The sequence below is a fragment of the Atta colombica genome, unplaced genomic scaffold, assembly GCF_001594045.1.
Source record: "Atta colombica isolate Treedump-2 unplaced genomic scaffold, Acol1.0 scaffold254, whole genome shotgun sequence".
NCBI classification, from domain to species: Eukaryota; Metazoa; Arthropoda; class Insecta; order Hymenoptera; family Formicidae; genus Atta; species Atta colombica.
This window is the reverse complement of record NW_017259353.1, coordinates 1,701,851-1,723,901: the sequence shown is the minus strand read 5'-3', so window position 1 is coordinate 1,723,901 and position 22,051 is coordinate 1,701,851. Positions and strand designations below refer to the sequence as shown.

The 22,051-nt window shown below is 27.5% G+C and overlaps 4 protein-coding genes across 5 annotated transcripts in view; 1 reads left to right on the top strand and 3 right to left on the bottom strand.

Annotated features, from left to right (window-relative positions):
* Window positions 1-628: 628 nt before the first annotated feature.
* LOC108689075 lies at window positions 629-1,818 on the bottom strand. The gene is made up of 5 exons (XM_018195680.1): window positions 1,753-1,818; window positions 1,407-1,600; window positions 1,138-1,219; window positions 966-1,062; window positions 629-760 (listed from the first exon to the last, which is right to left on the bottom strand). Exons 1-5 carry the CDS (start codon window positions 1,802-1,804, stop codon window positions 697-699), a joined length of 489 nt encoding a protein of 162 aa, XP_018051169.1. The 5' UTR covers window positions 1,805-1,818; the 3' UTR covers window positions 629-696.
* A 2,255-nt stretch (window positions 1,819-4,073) lies between these two features.
* Window positions 4,074-5,564, bottom strand: LOC108689070 (SIFamide-related peptide). The gene is made up of 3 exons (XM_018195674.1): window positions 5,538-5,564; window positions 4,765-4,918; window positions 4,074-4,321 (listed from the first exon to the last, which is right to left on the bottom strand). Exons 2-3 carry the CDS (start codon window positions 4,892-4,894, stop codon window positions 4,230-4,232), a joined length of 222 nt encoding a protein of 73 aa, XP_018051163.1. The 5' UTR covers window positions 4,895-4,918; window positions 5,538-5,564; the 3' UTR covers window positions 4,074-4,229.
* A 3,581-nt stretch (window positions 5,565-9,145) lies between these two features.
* On the bottom strand, window positions 9,146-10,068 carry LOC108689074. Its single transcript, XM_018195679.1, has one exon. The coding sequence runs from the start codon at window positions 10,066-10,068 to the stop codon at window positions 9,238-9,240; it is 831 nt and encodes a 276-aa protein (XP_018051168.1). The 3' UTR covers window positions 9,146-9,237.
* Window positions 10,069-16,873: 6,805 nt separating this feature from the next.
* LOC108689039 (glutamate decarboxylase) overlaps window positions 16,874-22,051 on the top strand; it is a 22,755-nt gene continuing 17,577 nt past the window's right edge. Inside the window, exons 1-3 of one of the 2 annotated variants that reach the window (XM_018195634.1) lie at window positions 16,874-17,071; window positions 19,356-19,444; window positions 20,104-20,194. In XM_018195634.1, the coding sequence (XP_018051123.1) occupies window positions 19,388-19,444; window positions 20,104-20,194 (148 nt within the window). In that variant the 5' untranslated portion in view covers window positions 16,874-17,071; window positions 19,356-19,387. The remainder of the gene's footprint in view (window positions 17,072-19,355; window positions 19,445-20,103; window positions 20,195-22,051) is intronic. The other variant, XM_018195635.1, reaches the window with a different exon arrangement.

Below are 22,051 nucleotides of genomic sequence, written 5' to 3'. Positions count from 1 at the left end.
ATTTTATATTTATAATATTATAATATTATATATTTATGTTATATTTATCATAAATTATGATATAAATAAAAATCTTAATCTACATGCCAGGATTTTTTAGTTAAACGAATTATTAAATTTAAAAAAGGATTTTTTAGTTAAACGAATTATAAAATTAAAGATATTAATTACATCTAAAATAAATTATCTTTTTGTACATGAGATATATAATATGCTAGTAATGTATAAAACATAATATATACTACAGAATTAATTGTAATGAAAAATTGTATTAATTAGATTTTTTATTCGGGATTATATAGGAACAAGAGAAGGAAAAATAAAATTTTTCAGATTTCACATTGTCTTCAGATAAATATTCTCACATTGATAAAAACAATCAGAAAAATTGTTTGATCATGAAATAGTATTAATCTGCATTCTAGACAATTAGTATATTTTCTAATGACAAATTGTCAAATTTTGCTAATACACTGTACATTATTGTAACTTGAAACAAATTAAGTCTTATAATTAGTTTAAAAGATTGATTATTTATTGAAATCTCCATTTGGAAGTTTCAAAAAAATTGAAGAAATATGAAGCCATTTAATATTTATGTATTTATTAGTTTTAATTATTTCCCGTCACCATATAATAACAAAAGCCATATATTATTTAACTTTTCCAAAGCGACAAATAATTTCTGGATTTTTGTTATTTTGCTTGTGTAATTGCTGATTCAGTCCTTTTCTTCCTCTGCCACACTTCATTTTCGATGCTTAAATTAATTAAATAATTATTGATAAAAAATTTCAAAATTATTATATAAAACTCAATAATTTGTAACATGTTTCAAACATCTCAATCTCATATATATATACACATATGTATATTCTAATAAATTCTAATATTTTTTAAGTATTAAATTATATTAATTAGCAAATTAAATATTTTTTTCCACGATCTGATTTCGTAAAACTTACTCGTCGCTACCATCTTTTGAATATCCAGCTAATGTTCGCCACAGTTCTTTTGGACCTTCGATTGCTAGAGGAAAGTTCTGCCAGGACCATTCTTCAACTGACAAGAAAAAATAAGGCGTAGGATTATTCAATTAGATATAATACGAAGAAATATATCAATGAAATTGCTAACCTTTTGAAGGATAATCTATGCGCCTTTTAGTTAAATCGGAGTAAGTTTCTTGTTCGTCTTGCAGCAATAGAGGGTTGGTTGACTTAAAAAATACAATTTAAGTATTATTTAGTATAATTATATAATAATTATTATATAATAATTTATATAATAATTTTATTATTATATAATAATTATAACGTATATGATATCTCAAAAATATACAATAATACAAATATATATAATAATACAGAAAAGATTGCAATAATTAGGTCCAGATAATTAGATACCTGTTTGTGCTGATTGCTTCTACCAATTCGGGGTATATGCTTTTCAGCTTTATAAAAGAAATCTTCAAATCTTCCGCTTCGACCTACTCTCGGCAAAGTTGGTATTTTGGCGATTTTCAAAAAGAATGCTGGCACTTCTTCCGCAATTGTAGTATTTTCACATATTAATAACATGACGGCTCCAATGAGAAAAGCTGAATATTCATTGCACAAAAAATAATATTGAATATTTTAATATTTAAATAAATAAGGCATTATTCTTTAGATATATTATAATTAGACAAAGAGTAAACATATATATGTCATCTTTGCAAATTTATACAACATATAAAGATATTTAATTTACCATTAAAAAAGACACCTCCGATCCATCGAGCACACACCCTCTGCAGCATCATTTTGAGAAAGTAACAGTTCAGTGCCTGTAATGAATCAAACGCAGTTCAGTCTTCAAGAGCAACTTCACCCTTTGCACATCACATCGATTACACGCCTTACAATCAGACGCAACAATTAATTTAACAGGTGAACGTGTTTCAATTGACGTGGCATTCTCGATCACGGTCAACACATAAATGACTGCCATAGAAATCTGCCGATTCTCGCGGAAAGGATGCGCATCTCGCGGGCATTCGGCGAACACTGAACGATTTTTCGCGTACATACGGCTTCTTCCATTATCGCGAAGAGTGGACCGGAGTACTCAAGGATTGTGGGCGAAGGAGAATCGAGAAGTTTGCACGTCGTGAAACCTCATCGTATTTGAATCACGCTGACTGTTTGTCCTCGTTCGCGTAACGCGCATAGAAATATTCAACTGCGCACCCGTGCGAGTAAAATGCATTCTATAGAACTGATGCCTCGTAGGATGTTACGGGAAATGTTTGATGCTATGCAATTGCATGAATAGAAGTAAATAAAGATTTTCCGTAATCGCCAACGCGCCATTGAACGTCTTCAGTGAGAAAGTATTTTGTATGTAGATATTTAATTTTTTCGCATAATAGAAAGCAACTGAAAATTAATCTATGGAATAATCTTGATCTTAAAAATAATTTTTTAAATAATTGTTATTTCAGATAGTTAATTAAACATATATAATAATAGCTATTTTAATTGCAAGCGCTACGAATAAAAATATCTATTTTAACTGTTAAACGATTTGCTTCAAAATTCTGTAAAGAGCACATATTATATATTCAGAGATATGATATTTGCTCTTCTTTTTGAGAATCATAAGAAAGATATTGGTTATTCTAATTTAATATCACTATAGAGATATAATGATAAGAACTGTAGATTTTTTTGTAAAAATCGAAATTTAATAGAAAGATAGATTCATAACGAACGAGCATAGTAACGAATAATATTTCCTTACCTGAAGATAAACTGAATGCAATGAACTTAATTCCATTAACCCAGCGTATTTATACTTGATTAAAGAGTAATTAAATATTTAGTTCATGTACGTCTTGTAAATTAACACCAACGTGTTTGTTTTTAACAGTACCGAGAATAAATTTCTTGGCTGGCTTTTATCAGCGGAATATTTATCGTCCACAAGTAAAATACCTCATACTTTAATTTGATATAAATTCTTAATAAACTCTAAAAGAAAAATCATTTTTGTGCATTTTAACATACATGCAATTTACATACAAAAATTTACAACCCATTTACTGCAGAATATGATTGTTGCTACATTATTTACTTGAAAATAAAATTTAATATTGTAAAAGTAAAATTTCTTTATCAACACGATTTTGTTACTGCAGTTGAATACTTATAAGTAGAATATTTATGTATAATACATAACATATTGTACATATATTTATAAAGTAAGCCAATCAAATATGTGTCAATACTTTTGCGATTGCTTCGTATTGCATGTTTTTTCAACAGTAGACAATAGACAATAACCCTTATTCAAGCAGGTGAATGATACGTGCTTTCCATATCAAATTGCTTCTAATTTATATTTAATTGAATTGCAATGAACTCTTATAAGTATTCAAATTACTCAAATTAAACATTTTTAAATACATACTTTATTATTTTAGACATTAGATTTTAAAAGTTCTAATCGATAATTATTTTATTACATAATTGTTTAAAAAATTGTCATAATATTATTGTGTAATAACTTAAATGAAAATAAATAGTTATTATAGTTAGTATTATAAAATAAATAAATAAATAAATATATATATATATATATAATATATATTAAACTTTTAACATAAAACCGACAACATAAATTTTAACTTTTCCGTCAGCAATAAGAGTTTTTGAGAAATAGTAAAATTTTTTTATTATTTCGGATATAAAACTAAAGAAATTCTGTATTTGTCAAAACAACGAGTTTTTATCATCTTGAAAGCCGAACTGTATTATATTTTTTTTTACAAATTTAAATTTAACTACCAAAGAATTATTAGTGTTTTTAAAGTTTTTAGTTGCTGCTGAGAGTTAGTTAGAGTTTTTTTATACCTTTTTTATGTAATGAAAGATAGGAGATAAAAATAATAAAAATACTATTATAACTCTTGAAATCATAATACTTTATTTGGGACACTTTTGATAAATAAAACTAGATCGTGAAAGCTTAAACCATCGTAATTACAATATTGTTTATGTATAAAGTTACGATTAAATATATGACGCGTAATGAAACAATTATTGATAGAAGACAATGTGAATTTTCAAGCGCAGGTGATTTACAGGACATGATTGCAGGTACTTTACAGGAGTCGGTTAGTTACATTGTTTCATGAGTCGATCAGTTGGCGAGAATCATGGATTGTCTCGGTCGGTTTTTCATCTTCAGTTGGATTCTTGATGAGACAGCCAAGCGGTACAAGTTTCACTGGCGACTTCGCAAATCGCTGATAGAGCGCGGCTGGTAACTTCATAATCTGAAAAGAAAAACAATTTATTGATTATTTTTTGGGAAATAAGAAAAAATAATCAGTCTCAATATAAATTGATACAATAAAATTCTGTGAACTGCAGTTATTTGTAAGCGAAAAGTATTTTAAGATCGATAAAATTCTTCGAATAATTTTTAATGTAAAAAGGAATATAAAACCTATCAAATGAAAGTTTGAGGCAATATAGATCTGGGACAGGAAATATAGATCTGATTTAAGTATTTTATATATATAATATGCTATATAATGAAAATATATTAATTGATATTCTAATGTATAAAAAAATGTATAAACATTTAACAAATGGAGTTAGTTTTATCTATTTATGTTAAATATTAAAGTTTAACAAAAATTTATTTCAAGCTTTAAAATTGGACTTTTCTTTATAAAATTAAATTTTGTTATAAATATTTTATAAAGACACTTACCAGTCACAGTGTTAGATCGTTTGCCGAATATGCTACCATTGAAAGGTGGTTTTTTGTAGGCAGCATTTGCACTGATGACGAAAGCTACCATAATAACAGCGAGAGTCAGAATAAGGCGAATGGAAACCATATCGATGCGTTGATTTATTTTCGTCTGAAATAAAAAATGAAGAATTTAGTGAATATTTATAATAACAATTTTTTAATTATTATCTTATTTTATTTACTGTCATAAATAAACCATCAGTTTAATAATTAGAAATAAATAATAATAATAAAAAAGTTTATAATAAATAAAATTCAATGTAGAATGAAAAAAGCTTACTTTTCTTTGAAAAAACGAAAAAAACTTGCGTGATTCTTAGAAGATTCGGACGCTGAATGTTACGAACGACGCAAAGCTGTGAGCTTTTATACTCGGGGAAATGATTTGAAGACAAATGTCTCTATCAAATGCAGTCGACCTACATTATTTGCAAGTAACGTCACAAGTTCGTCCAAGAGGGTATTGATTTATCATAAAGTATCAAAATTCATTCATTTTAATAACTGATGATCAACTATAAAAATAGCACATAAAGTTACGCTATGAAATTGAAGAATTATTGAAAAATCAGAAATACTTTAGTATGTGAAATGATTCAATGAATGAATAGATTTAAGTATTAAGAAAATCTATATACAGAGGAAGAAAATACATAATGTGAAAATAAGAAAGACTATATAAATTTATATTTATTTATAATTATTATAATTAAAAATGACGTTTTCACCTGAATGAACGGGATGTATCCGAGAGATGATGCTTGACTGATGCCTCTTCGATGGTTGAAACGGCTTTTATAAGAAAGTAGACTATGTTCTAGGAATGTAGTGTGTGAAAAAGATAATAAGCTATCAGAAAGTGTAATGTGATTAAAGATCCTGATTGCCTTTTTCTTCAGGGAAATAAAGATGTTTCAGACGTATTACATAGACCATATATCGTGAAAAAACTTAATAAAGTATCATAATTTAAGATTAATATCTACTTTTATTTAACACTACGGTTTTTATTAAACAATTATATTAAAATACTTTATCGTAAAGTATATTATTAACAGAAATTTAAGTTTTATTATTTTATTACTTATGATTTTGGATAATAAAAAGAATAGTTCTTTTATTATTTATAAGAAAATTTAAATAATATGTTTATTAAAAATATTTAAAAAGTAATTTTCTAATAACTAATTTTTTTTAACATCGACATTTAATATGAATATGTTAGTGAAAGGAAATATGAAGAATTGCAAATTGTTGGAACTATTGTTAAAAAAATTATCTTCTAGATATTATCTTCTATGTATATAATTTTAATAAAAAAAATAAAACAAATTATTGATTAATAGAATAGATAGTTGGATAAATAAAATTCTCCCTTCAAAATTTAATGTTTTAAATAATACCAATAAATGGTATTAAAATAGTATTTATATCCATTGTCAATATAACATCTCTTTTCAGAGTTAGTGATCTAATTTGAAAGGACTTACACCTTTCATCACAGATAAGTTATCATCGATGAAGTACTGTTACTTTTCCTAAGTATGATACTCTCATCGCGTCGGTCGATAAAAAGCTTTACTATATTTTTAGCATATGATATAATAATCAAAACTTTCAATATTAATTTTTCAATATTAATGTTTCATTATAAATAAAAAAGATTATTTTTAAGAAGATTATTTTTCAAATTAACATTGTCGCAAATTTGTTATATTATTAGCCATAAGATACTTCAATTTTTGTTAAAAAAGGTAATAATACTAAAATAATAATAATAACAGAATTTTTAAATTTTGTTATAAACAACATATTTATTATTACATAATTAAGTATGTACATTAAACTTTTATGACATATATGCATATAATTAATAATATTGACATGATAAATATAAATATAATTAAAAAGATTGTGTTTTGAAAGGAGTTGAATTATCCGTATAACTCAATGCATGAATATTTTAAGCAGTTACTTTATTTATTAATTTGAAAATCTTTTAAGACGTTTCGTTTGTATATATCACATGTTAGTTACAAAAAGTGATTGTTGCAGATTATATAATTATAATATATATGGATAAAAATATGAGAGAAGGTTAATGTGACAACATTGTATTTTTTTTTTATGTTACTATAATATACATGCAATAGAGTAATAATAGACTAATATGAATATTTATATAAATATAATTAATATGCGTATATATACAATTAATTATATAAATAATTACATATACATTATAGTATAAGATGATCGATTATTAGAGCCAAATTTAATCACGCTCTTGATGATCAATCGATTTTTCAGTATTATTATATGTACATAATTAAATTACAATTATAACATTCTTCTTAGACATTCAACAAATAACATTCTATTTAATCATTATTCTCGTTCTCTTCTGTCTGTTGCTATTAAAAAATTCTCAGAGCTAAAATATGCATGTCTTTATCGATTGAAAACCGAGAGCGCGATACGATTTAAAATACATCGTATAGGCATATTAGGGTCTACGTCTTATTGTCGCGTCACAACTTTTTCTTCTTAATTTGGCACGATAAACAAACACGCCGTCGATTACTCGCTGTACTATCAATACAAATAATTATTTATTTTACAAAGTTAATAGTTTTCCAATTGGAAGTCACACAGTCGATGACGATCGACGACGTATTGATGCCGGCCAAGACTTATCGCACTAAACAACGAGTAAATTATCTGCGCTTTATCAGTAAATAATCTGCGCCTTATACTTATCGTTTAAGTAATATCATACAAAGCCGTTGCCAAGAAACAGTAATTTAACTACAAAGTGTGGAAGACGTGGATTTTGTTTCGCTTGCTTATTTACATTGTATATATTCTATCGTTGTATAAAAATTATTAATTGCTTTATGTAAACTATAATTAGCGCGAGAATGCACGTGCATATCATGCGCGCATATAAATAGAATTTATTGCATAATACACATATCACACATCGATGTCCTGCTCACACGTCGCAAGCTTTTTGACTGAAATGTTTATTATGTCTTAACATAGATGTATATATAGATATAATTAATTTACTTTAATGAAAAATAGCAAATTTTAAACACGTAATTATTAAATTTGAAATAATTAACTTCATGAAATTCTTATTATTTCTTACTGTTTAGTAAAGATTATTTATCAGGGAACAAGTATCCATCTTCCATTTATAATTATCGAATAGGAAAAGATTATTTGTTATTAGGATATTTTTATAAGACAATTAATATATGAGAAACATAAAAGATATACAGAAATATTTTTATTTAAGTTATGTATGGTACTCAGTAAGATAAAAAGGCAATGTCTACGATATATTATAGAATATGATATTGTAAAAACGTAATAATAATATCTATTAGGATACATTATTAGTTTTTAATTTTTAGTTGTTTCTTAACGTGTTGTAATAGTAATTAAATCGAATGAAATGTACACTTTCATTTAGTGATCGTGTTTCATTGCACTAGATTCTTTTGGAAAATTACATATTATCTGAAATACTTAGAAGGATTGTGTATCAATTAAATCATGAAATCGATGAAAATTCCAGCGTCGTATTTTCTGAATCAAAATAGAAAATGTAATGTAACCCCGTGTGAACTGGACCTGTGTAGAACTGTCTTAGGCCTAAAGCGATTACAATATTAAACATTAAGTGAAAAATCTTATCATTTATATTAATCATTAACTTAGTGATTATATTATTTTACACATATTATATTAATACATGCCAAGTTTGTCACTAACTTTCTCAGTTCTTCTGTAATAATTTATTTTATTTTTATATTTTTCAACTTTTTATACAGACTGTATAAAAATGAGAGTAAAAATCGACAACTAAATATAAATATGTGTAAAAATATAATTACATATAAAAATAGAAGAATACAAAAGTATATATAAAAATATATTAAAAATATATTAAAAATATATTAAAAATATAAAAAGATACAATTTTATTTATAAATGGAACATTATGTGGAATAACAAATTAATATTTTTATATAGCTTGAATTATTAGTCTAACAATAACATTATGTAATTTTTAGAATTACGCATGTAATAATGTATTACAATATCAAATTTTTTAGTTATCTAAAAAAAAAATTTGTTAATTTCTCTTACGTACAATTATTATTATACGTTAAATAAAAATTAATTTGAATAACAAAATTGGAAAGAAAATCATATGCTTCAGATTACTTCTATTTTATGCCTCCCCGATTACGATGAAAAACACTTTTGCGTAATAAATTAATTATAAACTGACAATCTATGCAAGATATGAAAATTCGTGGTCTTCACGCAAACTCTTTCTCCTGTCTATTATTTTTGTCTATATATATTTTATAATTGTTCAGCTTTTTAACTCATTTAACATTGACAGACTTTTTATAAAAGTCCGTCGCACGTTTCTGCATGACAATTTGAATTGTTTTCACTATGTTCACCTAATGTTGGGTTGTCCTGCTCCTGGTGCGAGGAACCTTCGGCAGTCTGCTCTCTGAACAAGTCTAGATTTTCGAAAAATGGCGAATTATGTTTCTCCTGATGTCGTGGTACCGACTTTATGTTTTCATCCTTCTGTATATCTCCAACCACAGTGTCGTCATAGTCGAATTCATCTATCTCACGCTCTTCGATATTTCGTTTTGTTCGTTCGGGTGAGTCATCTGAGTTTGAACTCTCTGGGTTTAAACATTTTGTGTACAACTCTCCATGTAATATGTTGACGTCTTTGAACAGTTCTTGATGGATCTCGCATAGGATGATTACGTCGAGAGGTGACTTGAGAATCGTAGTCATGATATCGCTCGCCAACTCCTTTACCAAAAAGCTGAGCCGCCAAGTTTCGTGAAGGCGCATAGTGTTCGGACTCAAGGGTGTTAAAGCATCACAATAACATCCTATACTTGCTTGAAGGGATGATCTCAGAGCAAAACAGTTGACTTCCGACGCGATTGATAGTTCGTAAGAGCACAGTTTCAAACAGTGGCTCATAATAGCAAACGTCTGGTGCTCGTCGCTGAGGGACTGGAGCTTGCAGTTTACCTTGGGATATCGGGGAAATAGGCGCACATCCCTCTCTCGCTCGGACTCAGTCTCTGCCCCGGGATTGCAGAGCAGGGCGCAAGCGTCGACCGTGAGAGGCCTTGGTATGCTCGTAGCGCGGCCCACCAACGCCAACACCAACAGGAATATCCAACAGAACGTAGGCGTCATCTGAAAATGATGGCTAATCAATATTCTGAAGGGGATGCGGCTCCGCGTTCCGATACCGGCTTATTGGAAGGGATGTATGGTTAAGGAGGAATTCCAGGAGTCTGACCGCGCTCTCGCATGTATATATTCCAGAGAGTCAGAATAGGATTTCGGTAGCCGCTATGTATATTGGATAAACGAGGATAGAGATGAGCTTAATAATTGTGGCATTTTAGATAATATAATTAACGTTATTAGATGAATGTCGCGGGTATTGAATAATGCGATTTTAGCGTCGTATTACTTTAAGAATTTATCATTTTGATTTTGAAAATCCGACAAATCATGACAATAAGTTTAATTTAATTGGAAAATTTAAATTATTATAAAGAATATCTTTGAAATAGAATAAAATTTAATAGCATATATTCTACTTACTTTTAATGTGGAAAAAATCAAATTTCCGAAATACTTCCTCCAAAACTTCCTTTAACAGAGTTTTATTAAAACGTTCAGAAATAAAAATCTGCTGTTGAAACGAATATTGATGTTCCTTTCAGTTTAAAGAATCCGTTGAAAGTGACTTTCAGAAGAAGTACACACATCGACGTTCAAAATAGAAATATCTATTACAGCGCACAACTCTGATGGTTTTATAGTTTCATTTCAAGCAGGGCCGATCTTAGCATAAGTAGAACCTAGTGCAAATAGATATTCTTTTTAAATACAGTATCAATATTTTCTAACTAGCAAAAAATAAGAGAAAAAAATTACAAGTATAATGTCAGGAAAGAATGATCTAGATATTTATAAAGTAATAAAAATAATATTATTTTGAGATATATTTTATATTACTAAAAGATTTCTTCTGTCTATATTTATATAAAAAAATAAAGTTCTATTTAAAATAAAAGCATTATTTCGAATAACTTTTTAAAAAATTTTCAATATAGTATTTCAATATAGTATTTCATTTCTTCCGTAATTACGCTGTTAATTACGCTTATATCTTCAATAACATAATTTATAGAAAATCTTTAAAAATTAAATTATAAATAATTATTAGATTATATGATAAAATCGCAGAATTAATAATATTTTTTAAAATAATACGAGTGACGTAGTTTTTTTCAGTTCTAAAAAAATTTCAGATTGGCATTCTGAACTTGGTGCCTCAAATTCAGTTCTCAGAAAGATTATTCGTACAGATTAAAAGTCTTTTAGGATATATTTAATCACAACAAACTGCTCGATTACAAAAAAATGTATAAATAATGTATGTATCAAGATATCATAGCGAGCTAAACAAGATCAGAACATGATCGTTGATGCGTGAATATTTTACAGTTTAAATTAGAATTATAAGAACGTTCAAATTATTTATCATGAATGATTTTTTAGATAATAGTTGCAAATGATGCCAAACATTCTAATCTGTTTTAAATATTCTTTTTAATTTGAACTACGAAATTACAAAAATACATTCTAAAAAAAATCCTATCATTATTTTTAGAAAGTATAATACTAAATGAGATTTAAAAAAAAAGCATTAAATTAAGAAATATTTATTAGCTAATTTTGTGCTACAAATATGTTTTTATTTCGTGATGGCTTGAAATAGTCGTTGTAATTTTTTTATATAAAAAAAATAGTAATATTTATATATTTTAACTAATTTTTTAGCTATCATCAACAAAACATTAATGTTAGCATATAACGAAACGTTAATTTGGAGCTGGATATATATTTGAAAAATAGTATTTGTAAGACAATTGCATTTTGTATTTTCTATTTGGAGCATATAAAAATTTGTATTTTATATTTCAAATAGTAAGATTAACAATCAACTTATTATTTGAATTACAAAATACAAAATACTTTTAATCTTTCAATTTTAAATACAAAATACGTAATACTTTTATGCGCTTCGCTGAAATATAAAATACAAAACACATTTGTATTGCAAATACTGTGTTTTAAATAAAAGTATTTCAAATATATGATGCCTAGCCCTGAATGTATTTAAATGCTTAAGATCATGAAATGTTCCTGGTCTTCTTTATAAGAAAGTTCTTCTTTATAAGAAAGTTAACTATCCGCCTATTGAAGAATTATAAAAAATAACAAGATGTAACCAAAAATATCTTAATAAACGTACATTACTATAACGTTTTACTAATTATGATTAAAAAGTTATCCGGAGCATGTGCATATTTTAATGTAAACGTCTAAATACGATAGATTTTTTTATAAGTAATGCGCACAATTTACAGCTAATTCCCAATTGCTCTTTTTATTTCGTAATATAATTATTCTTTTTGGAATTTTGTTAAATGTTATTAACATTTGAATGATATCCATATATGTCAAACACTACTAATAGCAAAACTCTCTAACGTGAATACAAATGTTTATAACTTCAGAAAAAATCCAAAAAAGAAATGTAGTTAAATTAATCAGTGAATTATTAAAATAATTAATAATTATTTTAACTGAATAAATTATTGTCACTTACACGCACGTATAAATGTATCTCTGTATATTTTATTCTATAAAGCGAGTTTAAATTAAATAAAGTTTAAATTAATAAAATAAATTATTGAAAATATATTAGATAAAAATTTTACATGTGTGTGTGTGTGTGTGTGTGTGTGTGTGTGTGTATTTCAGATTTCAAATAATTTTAAAAATGATTTGTGAATTTTATTCTAATGGTATCGTAATTTGTTACATTGCACAATAAATTTTTATAACATACTATAAATTACAAAGTTAATTTATTTTAATTTAAACATATATTTCATAATAACAAAACATTCTGGCAAATTTCGATTTAAAATTAAAATTAAACGAGATTAAATTTATTGATTCTATTATCAGTTAAATTGTTTAAGTTTGCATATATAAAGTATAAATATATATATTATGATGATGGCAGTCTGTAATAAAATAATACAACTAATTTATAAAAAATTACATCTATTTACATTTAATTATATTCAATTATTATACATCATTTTATAATAAAATTGAGATTTTAATAAATAATCAAATTTCTATGTACAAATGTATTAATATAAATCTATTTAAAAAATTAAAAATTAGCTTACTTATAAAGGATTTAATTTATCAATTTCTCTCCGTTATATTTAAATTTATATTTCAAATTTATATTTTAAATACAATAAAAAATTTAGACGCTATTAATGTGATAGTCTAAATATTTACAAATATGTTTTATATTACCATAAAACAAACAAAAGTTGTAGAATTTCGTAAGAATTATTCCTAATTTTCATTGCTTCTAAAAATTATTTATTATTATATCATAATAAATTATATGATTTATTATTCTGATTTTATTATTATTATGATTCTTGTTACTTTTTAAAATTTTAAATTGCGTAATTGTACAAATTTCAAAAATAAATAAAAAATTACATCTCTAAGTTTAATATTTTCATTTTTTAAAGCTACTAGATTTAAAAATTTACATAATTTAACAGATAAAACGTAAAATAATTAAAATTGTAGCTTTAAGAACAAAGACGAGATATAAATATTTTGCCAAATAATAAAAATAAGTAAGTTTAATGAAATAAACGAATTATGTTTTTTAAATAAGCAGAAAAAATATTCTATTATATATTCTATTATATATATTCTATTATCAATAAAATATAGAGATACAATATCATCAAAAATCATATATTGATTTTTATGGCATCATTGAAATAATAAATCGAGAATAGATAAATTATTAAAAGTAGACAGTTTTTACATTTGAATCAGATAAATTAATCTCCACTTGCTCTCCACTTGCGTTTGATTTTTTTTCAGATAAATTAAGTGATATAAATTTTTTAGTAAGAAGTAACTGAGAAAAAAGATTGTATGTTCACACAATTAAAAGATTGTAAACAATATTATATTTTATAAAAAATTTTATTTTATGTTTCCAGTTCTTTATTTTATTCTTTGCCTTTTATATTTAATATATCTACAAAAAAATTTTTGTGTTTGACGATGTCAATAAATTTGTAAATAAATAAATTGTGAAAGTAAATGCGCGTACAAATGTGTTGTGCATCATGAAATTCACATGTAAAAAATAATGCAAAAAGAAGCATAAATAGTTATTAATTATATCATAGCAATTTAACTTTTGGCAAGAAATAAATTTTACAGAAATTGTCAATGATTAATTATCGAAGGATTGGAATTTTCTAAAAACCCAATAAAAATGTATTTATGAAACGTTTAACAAAATATGTTACATTTAATATAATAAATCTCTACAGAAGAGATAAAGGAAAAACGAGACAGAGATATCATAGTAAATTATTGTTATATAACAAATTTTTAATTGTATAATATGTTTAGACAAATCCTTTTCCGAACATAATACGGAATGTCAATTCGATTTTAGTTTCTCAAGAGATGAAGAATGGAAAAATTGTCAGAGCATTTTTGTGGTTGCTCTCTTTTAAGGATGAAAAGTGGATGTGGGATCGATGCTGTCCGACTATACGTTCCATTAAATTGGCGACCTACTCCTTTCCGTGCCACACACAACCATAGTGTGAAACAACTTGGATCCTCTCTTTAAAACAGTCACTTCGAGTTGATAGTTGCTGCTTGTAGAAACTTCATGCTAAAGCTTTTCAAGCGGTGATAATGCTCCTTCTTGTTGATACATCATGACAACCGAGCTAGTGAACAACGACATTGTTTCAGGCATAACTACTGTCTTCCATTACGGCTGTAGGAATTCATATATACATGATTATTTAATTGAAATCCGATTTAATAATGATAATGTTATGGTTTAGCAAGATTAATTTTATAAGTATTACAATCTTCAAATGATAACATAATTAGTCAGATCAAATTTAACGAATTAGATTTTAATTGAATTATTTGTTTGTTAAAGAACTTAAAAGATTGAAAATAATGTTATTTTAAATTATAATAAATTATAAAGATAAATGGAATGAAATTATTATTGGAATTAATTCGGGGCACGCGATAATTTAATCTTGTCACATAATTTACTTATCATATTTGGAATAATTACATTTAGTGGTAATTGTGTTTTATCGGCATATAATCGATACTTTTACATCATATCATTATTTCAAAAGAAAAGAATAATTAATTAGATACAAAAATGCAATTATTACAAAACAATCGAATTAAAATATTAATATAAAATTTTACAGTTTTAGTATAAATGTATGTATGGGATTTTCATATATTTTATAATATATTCCTTAATTAGAATCTGTTATTTAAAAATCTGTTTTGATATGATATAAATTCTGATTTCGATTTGTTTGTTGTAATGCGAAACATTGATAGGGTACTGCAAGAATAGTAAGTTCTCATGGGTCATGTTACATAGATTGCATCCATATAGAAGATTTACACGCTTACATGAAATGCAAAATATATCGATGTCAGTAAGAGAAGTATGCGTGGTACACTAGTTACAATCCTGGCCCTTTCTGGGTCTCGTCCTGTCCTCCACCTACAACGGAGGACGGTATTGATTAAATTCACCGACGGCCATTTTGTCCCAGCGTTCTATTGGTTGCCGTCCATTTTGTTCTTTCCACCCCCGCCGTCGGTGTAACCATAATCGTTTCTTCCTCTTCTAGCGTTGTCCCTGTTTGCTACCTGTTCACGTTCTTCAGCCCCGATCCACCCCGTTGTCGGCGGAAGACGACGCAGGCGTCGCGACATTTTCTGCTGAAGAAATCGGACTATCAGCAATTAGATTCTTCTATGGTAGCCCGTTGCGCACTCTAATGAGCGTTCCGTTTCTGTTCTAGATGTATCTGGAGATATAAACTTAACATTTCAACATTGTCCTCTGATTGGTAAATCGATGACACGTTGATTACTACTTTAGAGAGAGATTTAGTCTATAAGAGAATTATTATTAGTCTATAAGAGAAAGTGATCTGTTATTGATGTTCGATTTTATTTAATTTCTAACTGATAAAAAATTTTGAAAGACTAAAGAATGAAAGATAATTGTTTCTCTAATAACATTATTTTATATTATTTATAATAATATTATTATTTCTTTTAGTTTTATCTTTTTATAATTATCCTTTTTTCAAATTCTTTTTTAAAAAGCTGCAAGTAGTACTATGATTTATAAGACAATAAAATGATTAATGAGTTTATCAGCTTGAATATTATTTTATTCCTAAGATTATAAACGAGCTAAAATTGCAACATTATTTAAAACTGATAATTCTCTATGTTTTGTACGTTTAACATTTGTCGAGCATCTTCAAGTGCAACAACATAAAGGGTATATGACATAACTGTTGAAATATGCCTCGGAAGTTTATAGACATATCTCATTATCTTGAACGTCAATCTATCTCCATCTTTCATCAGCAGTCTGAAGATCCTAAGATTTTTGTTTGCTGAACCCTTTTTCGTCTCAATGACCTTAGATGAATTGAATAATACATAAAAGTATAGTAACAGATAGTTCTGTCACGGAAACCGCGAATAAGATAAACAAAAAGGTTCCTGGAAACACAAAAAAATAAACAAAAAGGAAAATTGGCATATTCTCTTTCCTTTACACTCTTCTTCCCTTTGACGTCAAAAGTGACGTTCGCTTCGGGATTGGTGAAATGGCGACACGCCCTGGTATCTACCACTATGTTTTACCCTTCAACTCCCACCAGTCGTCTGGACACGGCCACGCCTACGTAAAAGCACCCCCGGGGAGGGTGGCTGCGTAGGTGCGCGAGATGAAACTGGGTCAGGCAGGCTCGAGGCAGGCCGAGTCAGGCCGAAGCTCGAGAGTCGTCCAGGCGTTTTCGACACGAAGCAGTCCCTTGGAAACCACCCTGAAGCCCGTCGTCGCTTTGCTACTCCGTCGGCGTTTCATCTCTAAAACCTACGTTTGTTTCGAGGCAAAATCTAACCTCCGCTGAGACTATAGTTAAGCCATCCGGCCGCATAGAAGATCCGACGAAGAAGAAAGCAGGAATAGGTGAGTAGATGAAGGTTGTACTTTAGTAAATAAATCATTTCTTCTTACTATTTTGCAATTTTTTGTATAAAATTGTGATGTGTGTTACAAAATTATTGAGGAATGTTTGATTTGATAATTTTTTTGTATTATTTTGTATGTTAAAAAAAATTATAATGATTTATAAAATTACAAGATATGGAAAGAGTTTGTACAGTATATATATTTAATAAAATTATTGGATTCAAAGCAAATTAATCAGTTAATAATAACAAAATTTGAATGTGTATAATAATTTTTGACACAAGATAATATAATAATAACTGTTATGAAAGAGATTTTTAAAAATAATAAACAAAAAATTAATAAATAGAAGCAAAAAATTTTAACATTTATATGTAAAGATAAATTTTTCAAATATTTATTATAATAATCTTTTTTCTGCAAGGCTATATCATTTGCTATTTTACTTTATAAAAACTCTTAAATTTCGAAAATTTAAAATTAAATTGTATTCACGAAATCGTCAGAAAAAAAATTGTAGAAGCAATTAAAATGCAAAATAAGAAATAATATATTAAGAATACAAAACACACACACACACACACACACACACACACACACACATATGATTTTTGGAAAAACAAATATTTAAAAACTGAAGAAATAAAAATAAAAATAAAAATAATATTGCTAAAACACACACACACACACACACACATACATACACACGCGCGCGCGCAAACACACACACACACACACACACACACACACGCACACATGCACGCACGCATACACATACATACACAATAATAATGTTGCGATTTTTTAAAAATTATCAAATTAAAAATATTACTTGTTAACAAAAGAGGTTTATCTATTTCTTAAATTCTATTCAAAAACTTAATATAGATTATATACGATTATATATGTGTGTTTTTTTTACTTTAAAATATAAAAAGCGTCTGTATATTGATACAAACAAATAAATAATGACAATATATCTTAGTATTTAATATCATACACTTTTTCTTCCAATACATTCATTAATCATGCATGTTTCATAAACATTCTAATCTCTTCTTTACATTTTCTAGTGCATGTTTTAATGTTATATAAAGGAATTGGTGGATCTCTTTCGGATTTTTTCCAGCTTATTTCTCATGCTTCCAGGACCGCTCTATTAATTCAGAGAGCAAAGCGATCTCTGATTGCTTGAGAAATTCAAGAAGGCTACCCTTTTAAATAAACTTAGAACACAAAGAGCGATTTATACAGTCTGAGTTCACTCACTCTAGGATTAGGTACATAATTAATAACTGCGTTCATAAAAAAAAGCAGCTTTGCAATTGTTGTAAGTCTTTAATATAATTGGTTCATAATATTGATTCGTGAAGAAATAAGAAAAAGACCTAGTTATATTAAGTCTTACAACAGTTGCAAAATTGCTTTTTCTGCTGAACATAATTAATGATAAATTTTATTCGTTGTTTGCTCTATTCAATTCTATGCCTCACTTTATACGACCGTATATTATACGTATATTATACTTATTATAAGTTTGAATTCTTTTGTCTTTTATCCATCTGCGATAGCATCCGATTGAATATGATTGATCTGTATTGATCTTTTTCAGTATCATATTTTTACTTAAATTTCTTTCTTTATTTCTAAAATTCACTTCCATAGACAATAAAAATACTTTTAACATATTCAAGAATTTTTTAACTTATGCACATGTTTTTATGCATTCACATATTCGATGTTATATGCTATATTGTTATATTATTTTATTTTTTTAATACTTTTTATTATTAACTTTAATTATTATTATTAGTCTTTATATTTGAGTAATAATTCCATCTTTTATTTTTTTATTCTTTATACATAATAGTATAATTTTTTTTAAAAATAATTTTTTATTAATTATTATTTAAATTTTTTAACGTTCATTTCTCTATATATTTTTATGCATGGTTTCAGAGAGCCTATTTTAAATATTATTGCTTTTGCTTTAAAAACACATGTTTGATTGAGAAAAGAATAAATATGGATCGGTTAGCATGGAATTTGCAATATACTTTTCGATATGAATTTTTTATGAAAGTGCTAAAGCTTTGTGTTCTAGGAATTAATTAAAAAAGTCCACAAACTGCTCTCTGTCCATGTTTCTTCGGTCGCTCAGCCTATCGTGGTTACCACGACAATTTTCGCTTAACAATTTCGCAATCACGCTGAAACTCGCCGAAGACTCGACGCCGCAGTACGTCGTGACTGAAGCGAAATCTATTGTTGATTGTTGTAGGAACTGTTGAGGCGAGGGACACAAGCAGAGACATGGACAATGTGCAAATGATCGGCACTAAAATCACAGCGATCAAGGAATACTTATATGTAAGGCATCCACATTGCACGTCATTCATTACGTCTGCTCATTTAGATGTTCATAGAGTTCGACAAATTGACAATGTCTTTATCGAATATCTTTATTTCGTTATGATTATATCCTTGTTTTTATATTTGATCGGTGAAATCAATTGAAATTTACAAAGGAATATAATTCCTCAGATTCCACTCATCTTTCGAATACGTATTACATTTAAATTATACATTTAAATTATACATTTAAATTATACAACACAAACCGAAACTTTTCATAATAGTACACGGAGTTATATATCTCCAAAATATATGTTTATATGTCAATGAGTGAATTGTACATATTGCATACCAGTCGATATCGGACATAGTGTTTGTGGTAACATTGTCGACAATGTCTATCTCTCTGATTTCAATCGTAACTACAACTACTTTTTAGACTAACCGTGTTAATTTTTTTAGTTTCCAGCACACGGCGATTGCCGATATTTATAACAATAAATATGATTAATTTATATAAGTGATTTTTTAATTTAAATTAAGTTGATTAATGAATATTCTGATTAATAAAAATTTACTTTTAATATTTGATAGAAATTAATCCAATTAAATTAAAAATTATGTATATGTGCAAAGCATATCATAAAAAGAAATGTTATTATTTTGGATTTCAGAATTTCGCACGAACGCATTCACCTACCAGACTAATGAGTTCCGAAAACACTTATTCGCTCTCTAAAGAGCATTGCAACTTAAAGTACTCGGGTAAGCGATAATTATGAGAGCATTTTTAGTTAATATTTATTATATTAGAGCATCACTGCATGATTTTGATAAAAAGATAAATACCTCGCGGACAACTAATAAACGTGTGGTGCATGAATGCCGCTTCTCACTTATATGTTAAACTACAATTGTAATAATAATAATAATAGTTGTAATATTTCATTAGCATTACTTGGCACTCAAAATTGATATATAAAATAAAATAAAAAAACAAATTACATCAATACATTCTATGTCACGCAAACGCAAGTTTGGCTTTTTGAGAGCAAAATCCAAGAGTCACAATATTGTCCTAATTTCGTAAGGCCTGTCGGTCGGAAGGGTGCATAATAATAGAGGATTTAGAATTATTCTAAAGAGGTTGGTAGGTGCCGAGTGGCTGAGAACAGATTACACGCCACAGGGAGGCGGAAGGGTTTGTCATCCTCGTCGTTCGAGAAGTGTTAGCGACCGATAACGACACGTGCATGCCGCTTGTAGAATAGTGAATATTTCAATGGATTCTTGCTTCGAAGAATAATTTTTATTAAACAATTAACGATCATAAATCTCGCGCAAAAACGAGAATTTAATTTGAAAACGTAAGTGAATTACATCGTAACGCGAAACCTGCGGTATTACTATAAATTAAGGTCGTAATCCAGTTTATAAATCGGTGTAACTAATTGCCACGTATAACTACCCTCAGAAGGCACTTTGATTAAAGTCGAAACGCGAGGGTCTAGACACATCTGGTACCAAATAATTATACAGTAGATATATCGATTCTGATACATTTGAGAAAATCAATAAAATATCACGTATAGGATTAGAATACGAGTAAAATTATCGCATTTAAAAACTGTATATATTTGTTACATATTCGAACATACAGCGTATTACATATTCTAACGAAAAGTATTAATTAGTAGATAGAACCAATTAGATGATGCCCATAATGAAATCTTGAGCGACTGCTATGGGCTTATTTGTATCTCGAAAAGTGCTATAAACCTCGAGAAAAAAGCGGAGGTCTTTGGACATTAGATTGATGGAGCTGGATTAGTCGAATCCGACCGCTGGAAGCCAGGGATTTTCCTTGTCTAACCATAGGCTCAAGGCAATTCACCATAAGTTTTCATACGCCCTTCTTTCTTTAGTCGGCTTTTATTCAGCGTCCTTATGATCATGATTGAAAAAATACTCTTATGGATCGAAGAATAAAACTTTTCAAAAAAAGAAATAGTACTGGCCAAGGACTGTCTTTTGAAATTTTTATTTTTAGAAAATATTTTCTCTCGAATATTAACTCGAGCTTAAACTAATTTTAATTATATGATCAAAGATTTAATAAAATTGTTATTTAAATTTATATTAAACTAATGAAGCACAACGTATAAACTTACAAAATTCTGACATTCCTTTTTAAAATGTTATCAATATATATTTTAAAATAATGAAATACAATATATTTTTACAATATTAAAAGAAAATATATTAAATGAAAATAAAAATGTAATTGTATATTTTGTTAAAAAATCTCATTCGTACCTTACCGTCTTAAAATGCTAAATAATAATTTAAAAGCAAAGTCTCTAATACAGCTCTGCTGTTTATCCATGGGATCACTTTAATGCAATGGGAAAACGAGGGGATGGTTCACTTCATGGGATACTTTATGGTTACGCTACGATAGAAGGACAGTTCAATTTACCGAGGATTTACCAGGAGCGCATTGAAATGTTGCAACGACTTTGTTCTGTCTTCATTGAATTTGTATGATTCAATGATCCAGTTAGCACACACATATACATATATGTTATTAGGGAATATTGTAATATGTCTTATATACTTTGC